This window comes from Serinus canaria, chromosome 3 (assembly GCF_022539315.1).
Source record: "Serinus canaria isolate serCan28SL12 chromosome 3, serCan2020, whole genome shotgun sequence".
Taxonomy (NCBI): domain Eukaryota; kingdom Metazoa; phylum Chordata; class Aves; order Passeriformes; family Fringillidae; genus Serinus; species Serinus canaria.
The window spans coordinates 46,858,569-46,878,001 of NC_066316.1; the positions used below are offsets into that span (position 1 = coordinate 46,858,569).

The 19,433-nt window shown below is 41.4% G+C and overlaps 1 protein-coding gene across 1 annotated transcript in view; it reads right to left on the reverse strand.

Annotated features, from left to right (window-relative positions):
- UST (uronyl 2-sulfotransferase) overlaps positions 1-19,433 on the reverse strand; it is a 152,489-nt gene that overhangs the window by 11,625 nt on the left and 121,431 nt on the right. The window contains exon 7 of the mRNA XM_030236339.2: positions 18,834-18,991. Within this exon, the coding sequence (XP_030092199.2) occupies positions 18,834-18,991 (158 nt within the window). The remainder of the gene's footprint in view (positions 1-18,833; positions 18,992-19,433) is intronic.

Genomic DNA, 19,433 nt, shown 5'->3' on the forward strand with positions numbered 1-19,433 from the left:
AAAAAGACAGTAATTCCTTTGCACCTAGGAGACCTCCAAGAGTCTGACAGATGGATAGATAAGCCAAACATTTAGCTATCTCAGGACTTCACAGCGACCAAAACTCCTGCTGCATTTCCACAAATGCAACCCAAGTCAAGGTGAATTCATGCCTGGGTTTTTCACTGCCTGTGTTACAGAGCCCACAGCCATGTCTGCAATGAAGAACCTTGGGATTTGCTGCAATTTGAGAGTTTGTGTCTCTCCTGGAAAACTTGGAGGCAGATGCTGTTGCAGAAGTTACAGAGATACACCGGCTCTTCGTGCCAACCTCAGCACTTCTTTAGCAGCTCAGCCACAGGTGAGGGATGGGGGCTTGAGAAAGGCAGAAGAAATTCCCTAGGTCTGGTGTGACCTGCTTGGTCCCAAGCACCAAAGCACTCCCTCAGAGGCTGTATCACAGGATGTAGTGTCTCAGTGACCTGTGACAGGAGACTTCCCCTGGCAATTCCTTATATGCATGAGAGCTTTTGGAAGCAGGCCCCAATTCAAGGATATGTATAATTTTAATCTGTTTTGGTCAATATAAATGACTACAAAACATTTTTAGGTACTTAGAAGCTGTTCAAACACCATTAAGATTTACACATGCAGGCACTTGCTCTATATTCCAAGCTCTATATTTTCTTCCAGAAGGAGTGTGAAAACAGCATTTCTGACATACTTACAAGACTAAGATCTTGGAAGATAGAAGCACTCCATGCATCAGTATGGAGTACCAGCCAGTAGCAAAGACAGATGCCTCTATAGTAACTCTCACCTGTCTTCTGGGACTGACACGATCAGCTCCAGCACACCTTTACCATTCTTGCTTGTGGATCAGCACCAAGAACAATCCATTGAGGGAACAGAGCTTGCTTAATGATCTTTTTTAATTCAACTCCTATTGAACATTAATGTACAGACAAGGAAGAGATACATGGGTGCATCATTTTGCCATCTATCACCTTGTTTTCAGGAAGTATATTCTCAGCAGCCTAAACTCCATTGCTTGTTAAAGGACTTAGCTGAACACTGAAAGCACACATGAATGGGAATGAGAGACTTATGGGGTATGAAAAGCCATTGCTCCTGCACTTAATCCTGTAAATTGTCTTATGTCTGCTGTATTTCAACCAGTAGTTTCATGCCAGTGTTAGAGACTGGCTAGTATCAGAGTTCCCAGGATAGTCTGCACATTAGTTTAATGACAATACTAGACCTGACATAATGACTACTGTGCTTCAAAGTTATACTGCACAAAACTTTCCCTTGTGATTAACAAAGCAGGAGATAAACTGATCTGCTGTCTTTTTCCATTTCAGTATTTACAGGAACTCGTAAATGTTAACACCTCTGAATAAGAATAAAATGAGACAGAAACCAGGCACAATGACAGCAATTAGGAAAAGCTCTACAAGATAAATCAATTTTGGGAGAGAATGAGGTTACTAAAAGGAACACTATGAGTGCAACAACCTAGGCTTTTGTTGAAGAACACTGCAATTTTCTACAATGCAATCTTCAGGAGTGGTGGAATAAAGACATTTAATGTTACTCACAAGACATGCAATATTTGCAGGTTGCAAGTTTTATCAAGATAAAGAGAGAAACCTGTTGAGGCAGGCTGGGCATAGTCAGCAGCCAAGCACCCATGTGGCCAGTTGCTCTCTCCTGCTGCTCCCACAGAGGGAGGATGGAAAGAACAGGAAGTACAAAAGCAAGAAATCTCGTGGGTAGAGATAAGAACAGTTTAGTCTGGAGGAGGTGGGGAGGGAAGGAGTGATGCAAATGACATCCCTTCCCCATTCCCCAGTCACTGCATAAGCAATGGCCATCCTAGAAGCCAAAGATCTCACTCCTTTCTCCACCTCTACTTTTATTGATTACTGAACATGTTGTTACATGGTATGAACTGTCTCTTTCATCAGTCTGGGTCAGTTGTCCTGCCTGTATCCTCTCCCAACCTCTTGCCCACCCCTAGCCTACTCACCAATCTCCTTCCAGGTAGTTGTAGAGAGCTGCAAGGTCTCCCCTGAGCCGCCTTCTCTCCAGCTTGAACAAGCCCAGCTCCCTCAGCTGCTCCTCATATGACTTCCCCTCTAAAGCTTTCACCAGCTCTGTTGCTCTCCTCTGGACACCGTCCAGCCCCTCAATGTCTTTTCTGCAGTGAGGGGCCAAGAACTGGACACAGCACTCGAGGTGTGCCCTCACCAGCTCCAAGTACAGGGGGACAAGTCCCTGCCCTGGTTCTGCTGGCCATGCTGTGTCTGATACAGGCCACGATGTCTTTGACCTTCCTGCCCACCTGGGCACACCCTGGCTCATGTTAAGCCAGCTGTCAACAGCACTCTCAGGTCCTTCTCTGCTGGGCCACTTTCCAGACAACAAAAACCTACTGGGGAAGTTGTCCTCTGCAACTGGGTGTGCAGCTTTGGGAGGGACACACATGGAGCTATTGAAGGAGGAAGGGTACACCCAGCCTAACCAGTCAGAACAGCAGAATCAACCCTGGCAGTCAATGTGGGGACAGATGCTGCAGCTAGATTGCCTTCACATCCAGTCTTAGTGCTGAGTATGCAGGTCCTGGAACCCAGTTCGATGCCTGGATGGGGCCAAGTTCATCAGTAAACCCAGAGGTGCTGGGAGTATGAAATTGTGACTCTGAGGTCTTTAAAAACACACTCCTCACAGGCTGCTCTAATGTGTGCAGTGACTGTGGTCATCAGCTTCTAAATAAACAAAGTAACCTGGGCACATCACGTTCAGCTGAAACTTCATCCATCTGCTTGCCATAGCGGCTGACAGCATTTCTGGCACATTCCCATAGCATTTAATTTTATTAAGTACATTTACTGAAGAAATGAAAACCCTTAAACTGAGTAAATATAGAGTTCTCATAAATATAACTACGTTTTTTCATTTTGTTTGAGCAACAGTGGGAAATGAAAAACTGCAAGGCTAAAGGAAGTGAAGGGGCTATTTATGTAGCATGGGAAAAATTAAACTGAGATTCAACACTTTAAAGTGGGTGACATCCGTTTATCAAAATACTTTTGTTGTATCTTTTGCTTTTTGTCTCTTCCTGCTAAGACTCAGAAATGGGGATGCAGTGCTGGATTCAGCCTTTGATTTTAGCAGCAATCTGGGCGAGTTCTGCCATTATTTCAAAAGCAAAATATTGGTCTGCCAAATGCTAATAAAATACACTAATGTGTCATGTGCCATTTCTTCACTAAATTACTCACACGTGTGTATGCAGTATGAAAAGATATGTGGGACTAGGAGTTTTTCCCTTTTTGCACATGAGATACAAACTGGCTATGTGCTTAAGTTTTTATTACTTTTGAAGGAGTGGGATGCACACCAAGATGTGGTCTGAAAGGGTAACTGGAGCAGCCTGTGAACTGAGTAGATGAATTCAGCAGGAACTCAAACCATTGATTCCTACAAGTAGTTTGCAAAAACATGCACACCAAGGAAAATAATTTTCAATGATTCAATGCAGAACCTTTGGCTAAGTGGAATATCTGCCCTTAAACTAGGCTAAATAAGGTGTTCTGCAAATGCACCAAGTACTGGGGCCTGCCAGGGACCCAGTACCATATTCCACCAGCAGCAGAAGACAGTGCCAAGTAAATTCTGAAATTTAATATACAGACAGATATGCTTTGCAGTTTCACTGATCTTCTGTTAATAAAAGCCCAAGATGAACTGGGCTGACATCTTTGGTAAACTGTTTGCTAAAGTGTAAGACAACAGACTGAGTCTTCTTGCTATCAACCACTTGCACTGGCATGTCAACACCAAAAGGCAAAGTTGTATAATATACAATTTGTTCTTGTTATTTTCCACTAATAAGAGCTAAAAACTGCTGACTATAAAAAGGCTTTAATGTTCTCCAGGAGCTGTTCTTGGTACATCTGGATAAATATGTATGTGCATCAGGATGTGTGTATGTGTATGCCCATGATAATTACGTGCTTCTTTCAAGGGCTTGGAGCACTCATCTCACCCTTTTCACTATGCTGATTGGAAAGAACAATTTGCCATTTGCAAACAAAACAAAACAATCTTGACACAATAGATTGTTTCATCACGCTTAAAAAGAATACACACCCTCCATGCTTAGCATCTCACCTGGTCATTACAGAAAATCAATGAATTGCACACACAGTCATGAGCTAGACTAAGTACCGAAATTCCAGAAAGAATATGAACTCTTCAAAACCCTGTTTGGTCTGCAGGATTCCCAGCTGATGTCCTGACTCTAATAGCTTTGAATTGCCATCACAGACACTCGAAATTTACCACTGAGTTTACCACATACTGAATTAAATAAGAATGGAAATATATAGGATAAGAGTCTAGAGTGGAAAAAACCCCACACCAGAAATATCCATAAATCCTGGCATCATAACTCTAAGGAAAACGTGGGAAACATGTGATACTTCTGTGGTGCAACTGGACAAACGCTGGTCTCTATGAACCAGGATTCAGTGCAGAAAAACAGACTGAGGACTTCTCTAACACCCAAACATTAGCTGTGGGCAGTGAGTGGCCAGAGATGGAGCTAATCCAAAAATGTGCTGATCCAAAAATCTTGGAGAGAATATGGAGGAAGCAGCTGGTGAAATTACCTGACCACCAAATACCTGAACAGGTTGGTTCAACCATCATCCCTCATCCCAGCTGGTCCTGCCATGCTTCACTCTCTTCAAGACCCCTTCATAGTTTTATTGTCCAAAATCCTTCCCCAGGTTCCCATCCTCTGCAGTTCATTCGCTCTCTAGGAGTTGCTTTGATCACCATGCAGGGGTTTCTGGAGACTCTACTGGAACAGATCTTCCTCTTCATTCACCTCCTTTGCTCTTGGTAAGGGAGTCCTGGGCTTCTGCTGTGTATCCTTGCCCCACAGGGGAACTAAGGTTATAGACTTTGCTCCTGGAATCACTGCAGAAAAATATAGTGGGGTGCCAAAAAAGCCCCAAGTGAAGCCTACAAATAAACCCCAGACAATTCCACCAAGACTTAAATCAAACAGCACTCAATGATGCACAGATCTATTGGACAGGCAAGAAAAGCACTAAGAAGGTTGACATAAACTTTGGTTTTGTATGCATACTTCATCCTTGCTCCTACAAACCCTACTGCATGTCAACTCCTAGCCAGCATCCCTGTCTACCCTACTGTGTACCAGTATGGAGCATGAATCAGGAGTACTCCTGCTGATGAACCCCAGACAGCCACTCAGGGCACCAAGCAGCCATTTACCTCTCTTCACTGGTCATATAGAGAGTTCAGTCTCCCCAATACACAGTTTAAGTACTGACATGAAATAATATCAATACCCAGTGAAGTAGGGCAGGTTTGTCAGCTGTCTGAAGACCCTTCAAGGGTGAGTCATGGCTACTGTGAAATTGGCAGAGCACTCATGGAGCAGTACAGAGTGGAAGAAAACTTAAAAGATAAAAATAAGACTTCAATGCCCAGAAAATAGTTAGTGGTATTTAGGATAAAACAGAGTTCTTGGTGAATATTTTTATTCAATGTTTTAAATAAATTTGCTTTGGCTATGCTGTCACTTCTGTCATGTCCAATTTCCACTGGCTTTTGGAAGATGTATATTATATATCAGTTACCCATTAATTCCCCACTCTCATTTTATGTAACAGAAAAAGCATGTGTTCGTGCCCAAGCAGAAAACCTCCAAACTTGGTAACATCCTAAAAACCACAGGAGCACAGCTCTGCAAAGCACTGCAGGCTCTGGTTGACTGCACACACCCATGGCTCCCTGCATGTACCAAATTTTGCTGCAGCAACATCCATGTGCTCCCTGTCTTCCCTCCACATAGGCCCAACACAACCACTGGGCTCTCCCAGTAACTTGTCTTGCCCTTTCTTCTAGTGAGAAAGAAGTAAAACCTGAAAGAGCCCACCTTTTCTGTTCCCTTTTCTTTGCTAGATCCAACAGTACTCTTCAGCAGTTTCCTTTCCCCCCCTTTCACTCCACAAATACCAAGAAATAAAACAATGTAGGTGATGGCTTGGAAGTGAATCAAAGCAGTCAAGGAGCAGGAGAAGCAGAGAGAAGACAAGCACACAGTTTTTGTTCTAAGCCCTACCTTTGCATGCTCTGCTACACCGAAGATGTGACACCCATGACTTACAGGTACATGTACCCCAAGAACAGCAATGCACCACACACAAACACAACTTCACAGGCCCTTCAAAATTCAGTCGAAAGGAACAAAATGGAAGAAGACAAACCTCATTCAAAACTTGCATTACACAAAAGGTATTAAATAGAACCATACAGAAAAAGGCACAACAATAAGCTATATTATTTTATCATTCATCTGTCAGAACACAAGAAATTAGGTTTTTTCCTATGCTGGATGCATAGAGCTGAATAATTCCACAATTACAAGGAAACCAGCCCAGAAAAAACAACCACGAGGAAAGCAAACTGTGAGGAGAGTATTTCAGGGCCTGAGAACAGAGCAGGAGTGGTTGCGTGGGCAGACAACATGCTGCTCCAGCAAACAGCAGAGCAGGGAGGATGGGTAAATGCTGGCATTTACTTGCTGTTTTAACTTAAGCAGTTGGAGGAAGATAACAATTTAAGACACTGCCTCCCGGATAGCTTTTGTATTTCTCCTGAGTCTCCAATCATTATAGTTTTCTCCCTCTTCAATATCCTCCTTTCCCCTGGGTATGCACTGACCAGCAACTTGCATTCTCTAGAAATCCTCCCACTAGCTATCTGGAAAGAAATTTATGCTAGAGGGCATAACCCTCTTCTAACATGTAGATGCCTTTAAAACCACAAGTCATCTTCAGAAAGCAAATTGCACAGAGATGCATAAAGAATTCCTCCAAGACCTATTTTGGAGGCAAGTGAATTCAGCCAACTCACAAACATCAGCAGTAATTTCAATTGAGCGAGCATGACTGGCATTCTCAAAACCTTCGCCCAAACCACACAACCTCCTTGCACGTGCACTTCTTCTAAAAATATTTCTTCTTGCTCTGTTTTTGTGCTCACTTTTTGCCCTCGGCCTTTATGATAAAAATTTTCTGGGTGAGCCCTGGAGAACTGAGCAGACCAAACACTAATTCTCATATGGAATTTATTTAGAGGGGAAGAAAAAAAACCCTTAAGTTGAGTAGTTACGTTATTTTGAACTGGTTTTATATTTTATGTGTACATAGTGGAGCTGGAATTTCAGGGCTGGCTTTTGTTTGCATTCATCATGAAACATTTGTTATATGAGCTGCTGCTACTGCTACCAAAACAGCTGCTGCTCACTGCTAGAAAACCAGAGGCCAACTCAACAGTTTCTTTCTTTCTCTGGTGAGTCTAGCTGGAAAATGAGGCCTGGTGTGTCTGCAGAAAATTACATTTCTTTGGCTTCACTGTCATCCTCGCCCCTTTCGCCTACCCAGAATGCAAACTTGAAAGAGAACGGATAAATCAGAACAAGAGCAGGCACGTTCTGATGCTCCTGAATCACCTTCCATGAAACACAAATCAGAACTACAGCTGTGTGAACTCCCTGCTTTGCAGCTAGGGCAGCACCTCCAATGGGAACGCCTTTCTTTCAGCTGCTCTTGCAATTCAGCCAGGATTTAACCCTTCTCTCCTGCATCATCATTTTCTGCCTTCTGGAAAAATTGAGTCATGACTTGATCTAGCTTCACACAAAAATTTCTTCTGTAGGTGACTGCTTCCCTGTGCAGAGAAAGATATCCATCCATATGATAATCTGTGCACTTTCCTACCAAGCTCCCTACGGATCAGGACTCAGAGCATCTGTGGACTGCAGCTCTGAGTGCTGAGGACAGACTGCAGCTGCACTTCAGTGACCTGAATTTTAATGCTTTGCTTTGTTATGATTAGTAAACCACTTCAGTGTTGTTTTTGTTGCTCCCTGGTAACATCATATCAGCATGGTCCTCTCTTACCTCAGACACAGCTTTTTAAGAGAACATTATCCCAGGCTGGAGCACAGTCCCTGCAAGGCTTCCCTGCTTTTTTAAAGTAAGCGGACACTACGAAACAATGAATGCCTACCTCTTTCACCAGCTTTATCCTGCAGGAGACCACTCTTTCTCTTGTCCTGACACCCAATTTTCTTAAAGAACTTTTGGACAGAGATCTTGCTGAAAATGACACCTGTACCATCTCATATCCCTGTGCTTGCTGAGTCCTTAAAGATTTTACAAATGCCATGCTGACTTTTCCCAACTGTCTATTAATCACATCCTCAATTACAGCTCCTCCCAGTATGTCAATTTGATTCTTTCATCTGTTGGGGTCTAGGTGACAATTGCAGCCCTCTAAAAGCTTGAGATTGATCTTACCTATACTTCCAAAATAGCTGCTGGTTGAATCAGGGGACACACCACAGAGTTGGCAATTTCAGTTTCAAAGAAATCCTTGGTGAATACTTGCTCTCACAGCAGCATCCCTAACACTGCCAAGGAGTAAAGACAGCTGTGGAGTAAAAAATGCCACACCCTAACATTTACCTGTATTATAGATGGCATCTGCAAGTAACTGAAAAGATATTCAGAGTGCAAACAGCAGAACTCAAAAGGTAAGATTTATACAGTGCAGTAGCAATGTTGGAGATAGGCAAAGAAAAGTGGAGAGAAGATAGTAATAAAAGAACACAGTGGGAATGCAGCTTGGAAGGGGAGGAAACTGGGAAGATGAGCCTAGAGAGAAACAGAGGAGAGGATTCTCTTTCATGCTACATTTGAAAATTTGTGATTCAACTCCAAGAACAGAGAAAAAGAAGAAAATCAGAATCTTCACAGCTATATTTAGTAAACCCCTCTTTTCTTGCATAGCTTCTAGGAGAGCAAGTTTTTAAGAGGGACAGATAAAAAAGGCTGGGAAATTCCAACACTGAAAGGCAGTAGGGAACATAACTCCAAGGAAGACTTTTGGAAGAGCAAGGGGTCAGCTCTCCAGCACCATAAACTGCCTTCAGGGCGGGTAAAGCAAAGGGGTTCACAGGAAGGAGCACAGGCACGGTGTGAAGCTGTGTTCAAGTGAGGAGTGGTGGCTGGGAGACACACCAGCTGAGAGCTGCACTGCTAACACATTTACTTCATTTTAATTCTTACAAATTTTGTCATCAAGAGCTGACCCTTGCACTTTGCTGAAATTCACGTTACTAGTTCTTTCCCTTCTTTTCTAATAGTAGCAACAGTGTCCTTAAGATGATTTTAGAGCACAATACACTGTGTCCCCTGGGAGCAAGTGCTCCCTTTACAGATGTACCCTGGGGATGTCTCTTTCCTGTCTCCCTGCACTTCTCCCAGCTGCCCACTGTTTCTCTCTCCCTGACTCTCTTCTCAGCCACCTAGCCCTGATGTGGTTGGAAGAAACCCTTTTGGTGTTAGCTTTAATACCTTTTGCAAGTTGCATGCCAGGAAGTGTCTTGCTATAATTTCACACCTAACTTGTCAGAATTTATGCTCTCTCATGTCTTCCTAATTTTAATTATTATAACATTTTAATCACTATAGCAGCTGATTTGCATCACTGTAAAAACCTGATATTAAATTGCAATGTTCATGTGAAAATCTAAGTAATTCCTAAGGGATGGCTCCTTGTCCCCGCTGTACAAAAATTACAGGTACAAGTGTTTTAACATCTAAATTTCTTTTCTGTAGCTACCCTATCTTTAATTTCTGGGCCATCAAAGATACTGGCTCATGGTAGTTGCATTGTTCTTGCAAGATGCCTTGGGAGCAAAAATTATCAATTTAACCTACAGCCCATTCTGCCACTGATACAGTGATTTAGTCTGAGAAAAAAAGTACAATAACTTTATTTGAAGACTGAAAATAAGATTATGCTCCTAAAAGCTAAGTGAATAGTCAGCTCTGTGACCTGCTTCATATTGCTCCTGTGTCTTCCATGCCAAATATGCTTTGTTTTCAATTACAAGAAGCTCCTCCCCAAATACTGGCCCCGAAAACATACTGTGGGATATACTGATTATTGAGCTAAATTCTCTGTAGCTTTAGTCCTATTATTAATAAAAGTTTTTTATATTCCAGCCTCAGCCATCTTGTGCAGCTTGCTTGTTTCCATGTAGGTGAAATGAAGACCTGCTCACCTGGGAACAGAAGCAGACCTATTAACTGGGATTTAATGGCTCCTTCTCTATGCCTTCAGTTGCCTGGGCAGAGGGCAAAGTTGTCAAAGAAACAATCTTCATAATCTGTTACCGCTGTAATTTTTGTTTAAATGCTATTTTTAAAGCAGAAGCAGTAAGGGAGGTGTAGCTGAAATGCTACTGATTAAAATAGCATTATGATTTTATTTACTAAGTCACTCAGGAAGGAATGAACTGTCATTGCAGGCTTTAACCGCCTGTCATTAAAATGGTTGTGGTATATTGTCATCAGTAACCCTGGATTACTTATGAGATATCACTAATGCTGTATCTGAATGCAGATCTTCTTCTGTGCTGGAGCTTTAACAAAGCTGGCTATCCATAGGTTTTTCATTTTGTGACACCAGGAACAGGAAATATTCAAGAGATGCATCGGGGAATCAAGCTCAGAGGAGCAGCAGGAGCACACTTATAAACCATAACATCTTTAGTGACTGATCTGCTCATTAAATAAACATGACTGCTGCTTGGAAGATATCAGCACCAAGCCTTCAAAATGATCTCCTGACATACACACACACACACAAAAAATATACATGGATTCCTGATGTGTGAGATGTAAGGACTTGTTCGACTGATCCCTTGGGATTTAGAACATAAATAGTTTTTGTTTTTACTGCAACACAGTATGAAATTACATCTTTGAGGGTTTAATCCAAACCCAGACAGCCCATCGATAGAGCTGATGAAAGGAAACTGAATGCAAGTGACAAGAATAGGTGGGATGAAATGCAAAATCTGTAGGCTGAAGTCTTGGAGTTGCACTAAAAGATGAAGATGATGCATTAGGTGGTCTCAGTCTTCATAATCCTACAGACATACAGAAACTTTAGAGAGTGGAAACTGTTAATGAGAAAGAGGTTCAGATGAGTATGCAAAAAAGTAAAATTTGTTTGGCTGCAGGTAAAGGCCCTGCCATTTGACAGGAAAGAGAAATACAAGTAAGGTGGAGGAGAGGAATAGGAAAAAGGTAGCAGATTGCAGAGCACAAGCTATGTTTAGGCATGCATTATAGCTCACAGAAAGGGAAGAGTAAGTAATTCTACAAAACACACTCAGCATATCTCTACAATACATTGCTGTTTGTCAGAGCCAGTCTCTGAGCTCATGTGACCAGAAACTGTATTAGAGGAAGAACATTGGATCCAGGTTTTTCAAACAATGCTTTAAGGGAACATGGATTTCACCTTCCAATACAACTGATTCTGAGCAGAGCCTTTACAAATTCAACACCCAGGAAAATCCAAGCCAAAAATAAGGATTTAAAAATCAGTACTGTAATTAGCAAGAAGAGAAACTATATCCTTCTTTGCCATAATCAGTGGTGAGATCTGGAAGGCAGCCAACATCCTTGAATGCCAGAAGTGCTGGAAAAGGGAACTATGGATCAACAGTAGCCTCATTCCCCATTTCTCCAGTTCATTAATCATGCCCACAATCCTGGCCTGCCAATAGGAAATATGTAAATTTCTCACCTGATCTAAATGATTGTTGCTGGTGCTGCTGTGCTCACCAAGTCAAGCACTGCTCTTGACTCCAGGAGGAAGCAGAGCCACAGCAATGTCTTTGGCACATGGAAATGTAAATCCCACCTCCCTGCACCGCAGGCTCAGGGAGCAGATTCACCCAGACCGAGCACCAACGCTGTGTCAGGCTGCCAGCTGCCTCACTTTTCATCTCAAAATGCCATTCATTTGGGGCCACAAGATGTACTTACAGGCAACTGCTCTGCTTTGTAACTCTGCACATTTGAGCTAACTCAGTCTAACAAGTACACGCTAGCAAGGAAGAGTAAATAGTTAGGACTTGAGCATGGATGTACACAGGCTCCATGTGGGTTGGAAAGTGATCCCAAGCTCACCTGCCACACCTTTACTCCTGATGACACTTTAGCAATGAGACTGATACTCTCTTGGATAAATCTTTTGGTGCCATGGTTATGGTTTTCATGCCACACACATATTGCCTGGAGTGGCTTCACCTTCCTCATCAGAACAAGAACCTCAGCTGTTATAAGCTGTAAAGCTTTGCTTCAGAGCTCACCACAGAGAAGTTTTGACAAACCTGCCAAAGACCTAGTAGTTCTTTTGAAAAGCACAGTCATGAGAGAGCCCAGAAGTGCTCAAATCCTTCCAAGAGCTCCTATTCTTAAAACTACTTTGTTTATCCACAAAAGGATTGCAAACCTCTGGAAGACAAAACAACATACTTTTCTTTTGTGGGACTGAAAAAGAAAGGATACTTTCACTGACTATCCTTACCACTCATTGGTGTATCCACTAACTTCAAGGCATCCTGGAGCAGGCAGTCTGGTGTTGCAATAGGACACGAAATGAACGACACGCACACGCTGCAACGTCTAAGGCAAAAAAGCGTATTTCTGACTTCTTTCTGACTCCAATATTTATAGATTTTCCAAAGTGATTATGGATTGGAGGATGAAATTGCTACTTCTCTAGTGACACTGGTTAAGCCACCAGTTTATCAAATTTCTCCTCCTTCAAAAAAGAATACAAAACAACCATTATTTACATAAAAGTATAAAAAACTCCATTATAAAAATATAAACACCAGAAGGCTTTAAAAAAAACCATAAAAAACCAAAAGAAGTCTGGATTTTCCCTGTTTTGTCTTGTATCTTCATGGCTGAAGAGCTAGATAATGTATCTACAGCTTTTGATAGTACCTTCAGTTTTATAAAGCAAGCCAAAGAACAGATTAGTTGTGCAGAATGTCCTAGATGCTATCGACCTAACAAAACAGAAATGTCCTAAGGGATATGCACTGTGACTCTTCCTCTTTCCCTGACCGTCTTGCAGACAGAGAACAGGGAATTTGTTTTAGAAGAAACAAAAGCACAATTAAACACTTCTCCTAGATCTTAAACTGCATGTTTTAGCATTCACGTCGTTTTACAGCGTTCCTCTGTGCACTATTGAAAGCTGAGACTTCAAAGCGGGGAGAAAAGAACGGTCTGCTCACGCTTTCTATTTCCAGCAGAGGATGCAGGGCGATCAGAAAAGCCCCATCCCCCCGGCGGGATGTGAATCCCTGTGCGCGGGGAGCGGCGCACAGGCGGGCGGAGCGCTCCACCTGCTGGACACGGCGGCGCTGCTCGCAGTCTCCTCAGACACCGGGGTGTCTCACAGGGACTTCCCAACTCCAACCTCGTGTTTTGGCTCCACGCGACATTTACAGTCTTCTTCTGTAGGAAATTTTCATAGTCAGTGATTCCTGTTCAAAGCATTACACAGGGAAAACACAAAGATCTTCTAGAGTGCAAGGCAAGAGAAAAGTCGGTCTATTTGGAGTCTCCAAAGCTGTTAAACATTTGAACGTGTTTGAAATTTTAGAAGTGATAAAAAAAACCCACAAAAAACCCCACCCAAAACAAAACTGAACAACAACAAAAAAACCCTCAATATTTAAATTAAGACTAATCCACTCTGATTTTATGCTCTCATCAAAAGTGCAGATGCTTCTAGGAGCAAAAAGGGTTGGGCACTTCAGCACAGGAGATGAGCAAGTGTATTCCCTTCCCATCTACCAGTCACAGCCCTCTCCAGAAAGTACAGCTCACAAGAAGCCAGCAGACTAAGAAGCCTCATATAATTTGTCCTAATTTCTTCTTTCCTTTAATTTTGTGCTAAACAAAGGCAGAATAAAAGATGATAAGATGATCAACATTTAAAGACACTGCACAAAAAGCACTGCCTCCTTCCACTAGAATTCTATGATCATTTCTTGCTCAAAGCTTTTGCCCTTGGAGGTGGTGCCTGTAAACACATTCACTACAAATTTCTCAGAGGGAAAACCCCCTTGTTCCTGAACTTTTCCAAATGCATAGCATCTGAACCATCTGAAGGCACGTCCCACATTCAGTGCTGGCCTGGCACAGGAGTGATCTTCAGCACAGCACAAAGACTGCTGAGCTTGATTTCACCCTTCTCCTGACCCCATCAAAAATGCTCTGCTTCTCAGGACCTCAGCTCTGCCATAAAGACAACTGGCAGCATCTCTCCTTAATGGGTTTAAAGAGAAGGGGAAACTTGTCAAGACTGTATCATTAACATTCATGAACACAGGGCTTATACTACCTGAGATAATATTACTGCTACAGTTTAAGACATTCCCTGTAAATGCAATTCTTATGGGAATCACATTTTCATTGCATTAAAAAAACCCCTACAGTTTACGTAAACAATACGTTTTTTTCAGCTGACAGTGTGAGTTATTTCATTGCACTCAATAAAATTCACTGTCTGAAAAGCCTAAAGTCAGGCTTCTTGTTGTAGAGTATGACCTATACATTCCCCACACTAAATGCACCTTTCAGGAAACAAAGGGGTTTTTTCCTAGTATTGGGAAGAAATGTTTTTATAGGGCTTCTGGTGCCAAAGAAAATTTATGAACTCCTGAGGTGTGAGGATATGGCTCATTTCTGAGGTGCTAAAAAACCATTTTATTGCCTATTGTTTTACACTGGATGCTGTTAACTTTTACCCCATGCCACAGAAATTGACAAGACAGAGGAAAACTCTTGTTTTGATGATTATAGCAGGTATTTTTTGTCTCAAAACCACCAAAGATATGAAACCCACATGCGCCCATTTCAAAAGAAAGTGTGTAAATGCTCTTTGTGTTCTGGCTACAGCCAGCAGAAATCAACACGACTGACCAATTCTTTTTTTCTTTTACACCCTGAGAGTGAGGAAAGATTTTACATGTCAAGTTTTGTTATAACTATTTCAGGCCTTTCAAAGAGTTAAAGAATACTTTCAAATTTTGCAATAAATATATTCTAAGGCTCTGCAATTGGATGCTATCTGCTTCAATGCTGGTGAAAAAAAAGACAAAATTTTACTGTGCAAATTTTACTGTGTTAGCAAAGAAAGCTATGAAACATAAAAATATATATTTAAAATTTATTCTACCCATCTATTCATCTATCTATTGATTTCACAATCTGCTGCCCCCATTCCTGCCCTTTTAATCTCTTGTCAAAGCTAGTTTTGGCTGCCAAGAAAAATTTGTAACTTTGGATAAGAGAGGCATCAAAAAAGAGAGTCCTTTTGCAATTCTTGACTTGGCATTAAGATAATGCTTAATTTCAAGGAGAGAGTGGAGGCACCGAAAAACAGGAAGCCTATAGCTTTAAAGTACTGTACAAGATAAAACCAGATTGGTTCCAATAAAAACTTTAGCACCACAAAGAGCTTTCACATTTTGTCACACTTTGTTATAAAACACACAAGTCAAAATATTTGGCATATGGAGCTGAATGCAACGTTTTTGTTAATGCAATGAAGGAAGTTATCCTCCTTGTGTCCTCTGACATTAAAATTTTCTGCCATGATGAACTGCCAAGTTTTTTTAACATTTTACCTTTCTTCACAGTTTCCTTCTGCCAGCTTATATCAGACAAATCATTAGCATCAAAAAGAAAAGCACTCAATTCACTCTTCTTTTAGCAGTTACCTGTGTCATCAGCTATGCAGACAGACAGTAACTCTCTGATGAAAATTCACACTATTTTATCATAGAGCCACAGTTTAAATCATCTGCTTCAGAACAACAGCAGAAAAATATTTTTGAAGGTAAAACAACTACAGGTTTTGTTTTCTCCTAAGAGAACGCTGAGCAAGAGTTTCTTGACAAATGTTATCATAGTGCTTCAGATGAGAAATTTTACTACAGGCACAAAAGAAACTGAGAGCTTTGAATATGGCCTGTACAGTTCAAAGGAACAGAGATGAGAAAAAGTTTCTAGATTTTCCGATTTCTGTATTATCAACTTATGCTGAAGGTTTCCAACACTAAGAGGTCTGCTTAGATGGGATCTACAGTGATCTGGTGACAAACCAAAGCAGCTGTAATGAGTGAGGGGAGTCCCAACTTCAGGAAGAAGGGTTTTAATTCACAACCCCTGCAGATGTATCTTATATGCACATGTGATTTTATGCATTTGATAACATCAGGCATTTTGCTTCCCATAGCAGGAAGGTGCTTTCAATACCATTTAGATTTTGATGTTGGTGGGACAGCAATTGCCTGTTTCCTACTGTGATTTCTAATCTATGTAATCCACTAAAGCAACAATGGATTGAAAATGTCTATCTTCAGCTACTTTTTGCTTCAAGGCAGCTTTACAAATGCTGTTTCTGAACTGCCTCCAATCCAGAACTGCTTGTTGCAGTGCACTCTGGTGCAGATATTCACAGACCTGGAAGTGAATCACCTTTCTTACATGTCCTTCTCTCTGTTTTCCTCATCTTGTTATATTCAGCTGACAAAAGATAAGTTCTAGAAAAACTTTCCTTCTTTATGTGGAAAGAGGAAAGAAAGACTGCCATAAGAGAATCTCAAGTGGAGCAGCAGGTCAGCAGACAATACTGTAAACTCTACAGATTTACTCTGCAAAGGTTATTTGCAACAAAAGGTCAGTTATAGCCCAGTTTATCTTCTGCTTTGTGGGACCACCACACAGCTGGCAGAACAACATGTCTTCTTCCAAGCACTTCATGATGCAACAGCAGAGGGTGTTGCAGATCACATCTAAGATGCCCTGAGGAGAACAATGTAGGATTTCTTACACACTGCTTGAGTATTTTTTATTTTTCTGGCTGATTCTGTAAAAAGGTTTTTGTTTGGTTTTTTTTTTTTTTTTCCTAAGTATTAGCACCAACTCAGAAATAACCAGAAAATAATTATGGTAGGAAAAACCCTCAAACATATGCATGTATGAAAAGAGGAGGAGAGAGTTAACACAAGGAAACTGCCTTTTTACTAATATGTCCAGTCAATAAGTGAATGGGAAAGATAAAATAAAGGTCTAATCCACCTAGGGAATACTGACAGAAAGTGGTGAATCTTTAGATTGAAGACCCATTTTTCACATGAAATCCCCGAGGAAATCATTGTCCTGTAATAGGTGATCAAATTTCCTCCTGATACTGGAAAATACAAAGAGTGGAGAAAGATTACCCAGCACTTAATGATTCTGGCAGATTGCTTATTTCCCACCTGACAATTTCTAGGGCACCCTGATGAAAAACAAAACCCCATGTGCTGCTTATTACCTTCCCCCACTGTAAAAGAAATGAAAATGTATGGTGCACAGAACAGCTGAAGAAGTCTTATAAACTCAAAGAAAACTCTCATGGCAGAGAGTTGATCCCCCTTCTATTGATCCCCCTGCCTTCCTTTTGTCTAACATCCCATGGGGAAACCTTCAAGATCAAATTGTGCAAACCTTTAGGATGACTTCCACATACTACAAACATCATCATTTTTATTTTTTTAATTTATAAAACCAAGGGAAATACCTGATCCCAAACTGGGCATTGCTCTTATGTCAGTACAATACTCTCTGTTATTAAGCAAAACAAAACTGCTCTATGGCTGGATGTGGCACCACAGAGTTACAGTCCCACCTTGCAAAGAGCTGCATTAACTGCCTGCTTGCAAGCAGACAATGACCCACTGCAAGCATGTTCAGAGAAAGAATGTCATACTTCCCCTAGTGCCTGTATCACAGCTAAATACAGAATTTCCAAAGATGCATCCTAGAAGAAGGGTTTGATGGACAGTCGTGCATAAATCCCCCTTATGGACACAAACCCATAATTTCTCCAGAGTGACTTGACTGACTACTGCAATAGATGTTCTCAGTCAGAAGCCAAGCCCTCAGTTGCATGCATTACAAACTAAATTTAATCTTTGTTCCATGTGCTTTGAATATACAGCTTGGTACAAAACATATTAACGGCTGTAGGCATTTCACACTGACACAAATGCAACTGAGTCACAAAGGAAGAAGGGAAGTTTTACCCCTGCTTGGTGCACACAGTGTTGATGGGCCAGTCAAATGTAAGCAAGAAATCAATTCTGCTGGAATGACATGCCCAGCCCTCCAGAAGCATCCCATCTATTTTTAGCATAGGACACAAGACTGCCTTTTAAAGAAGACAACAATAAATCAGTGTTGGAGGGATGGATTGATGCCGAGAACCCTTTCAGATTGACCATGGGGTGCAAATTAAGGAGTAGGCTGAGTGCTTTCCATTTTCATTTCTCAATTCCAAACTCCTAAGTCTTTTTCCTCAGCATGCTTTGTATTGGAAGTACTCTAAGTGCACATTCTTATTTGTATTCTACCTAAACTCAGCTCAGCTGAAGGTTCATTTCATTTCAACTCATAGTCAAGTCTGAGGGAAAATAAATAAACTGGTCCTGGAGGATCTCCAGAGTGTCCAGCTCCCCAAACCATTTCTTGAAGGTTTATTTAAGTACGTATTCCTGACACCATTTTGACAGTATTATTTGAGAACTGAGTATGATACAATTAAAAGAAGAAGCCACTTCAGTGGAAAATGGGAAGCTTTCTGTTACGTGGAAAGATCACTGAGCAAAAAGTGCAGAAAAGGAAAGAAAACCACACAGTAACATTAAAGATAAAAGTGGAATATGTTACCTTCCCAATCATCAAATCTGCTCCCTAAGAGGGAGACAAATTTCTGCATTGACTGAACAAGAAAGAAACATGTACCCTTCAGCAGCCATGCAGATTTAGCTGAAGTTTCTGTAAGAATAGCTTTTTAATGGAAAAAGTTACCTGGATTTTTGTAGATGCTAAGCACATCCTTGAAATAATGAGGTAAGAATCTTTCTAATAAAAGCAGCACATCTTCCAACTCCTCCAGAATGCCCACAAGCAGAAAATTTTCATTAACGTTCAGCTTTGCTCTTTCAAGGGCCCATTCACCAGGCTCCCTGTATGAAATTGATGGGGGAAGATGGAGCAGGGAAAAAGAAAAGTTAAAAAATGCATTTACTTCACAGATTCAAGCCAAGAACACATGTGAATAAAAAATATTCAGTGCTATACTTAGAACAAAAAAGACCCCCCGCCAAACCCGAGTAGCTTACTGAGCTTTTCCATGCAACATCTAAAATTGGATTGGCATGTAAAAACAGGATCACATTAAAAGGAGGCTAATCACTGTGTGAAAGTACTCCATTCTAAAGAGATCTGCTGCCAAGTTGTTTATAAACTCAAACTTGTGAACTTTGGTATTTCAACTTGGAAGCACAATCCATCTGATGGGAGGGATGACTGCCCTTGGTATTGGAAGGTGCTGAGGGGTGGTGGTGTCTCTGAACTACATCAGGAGAACTGCTGGGACCAAGCACTGCCTGCTGTAATTTAGTGAAT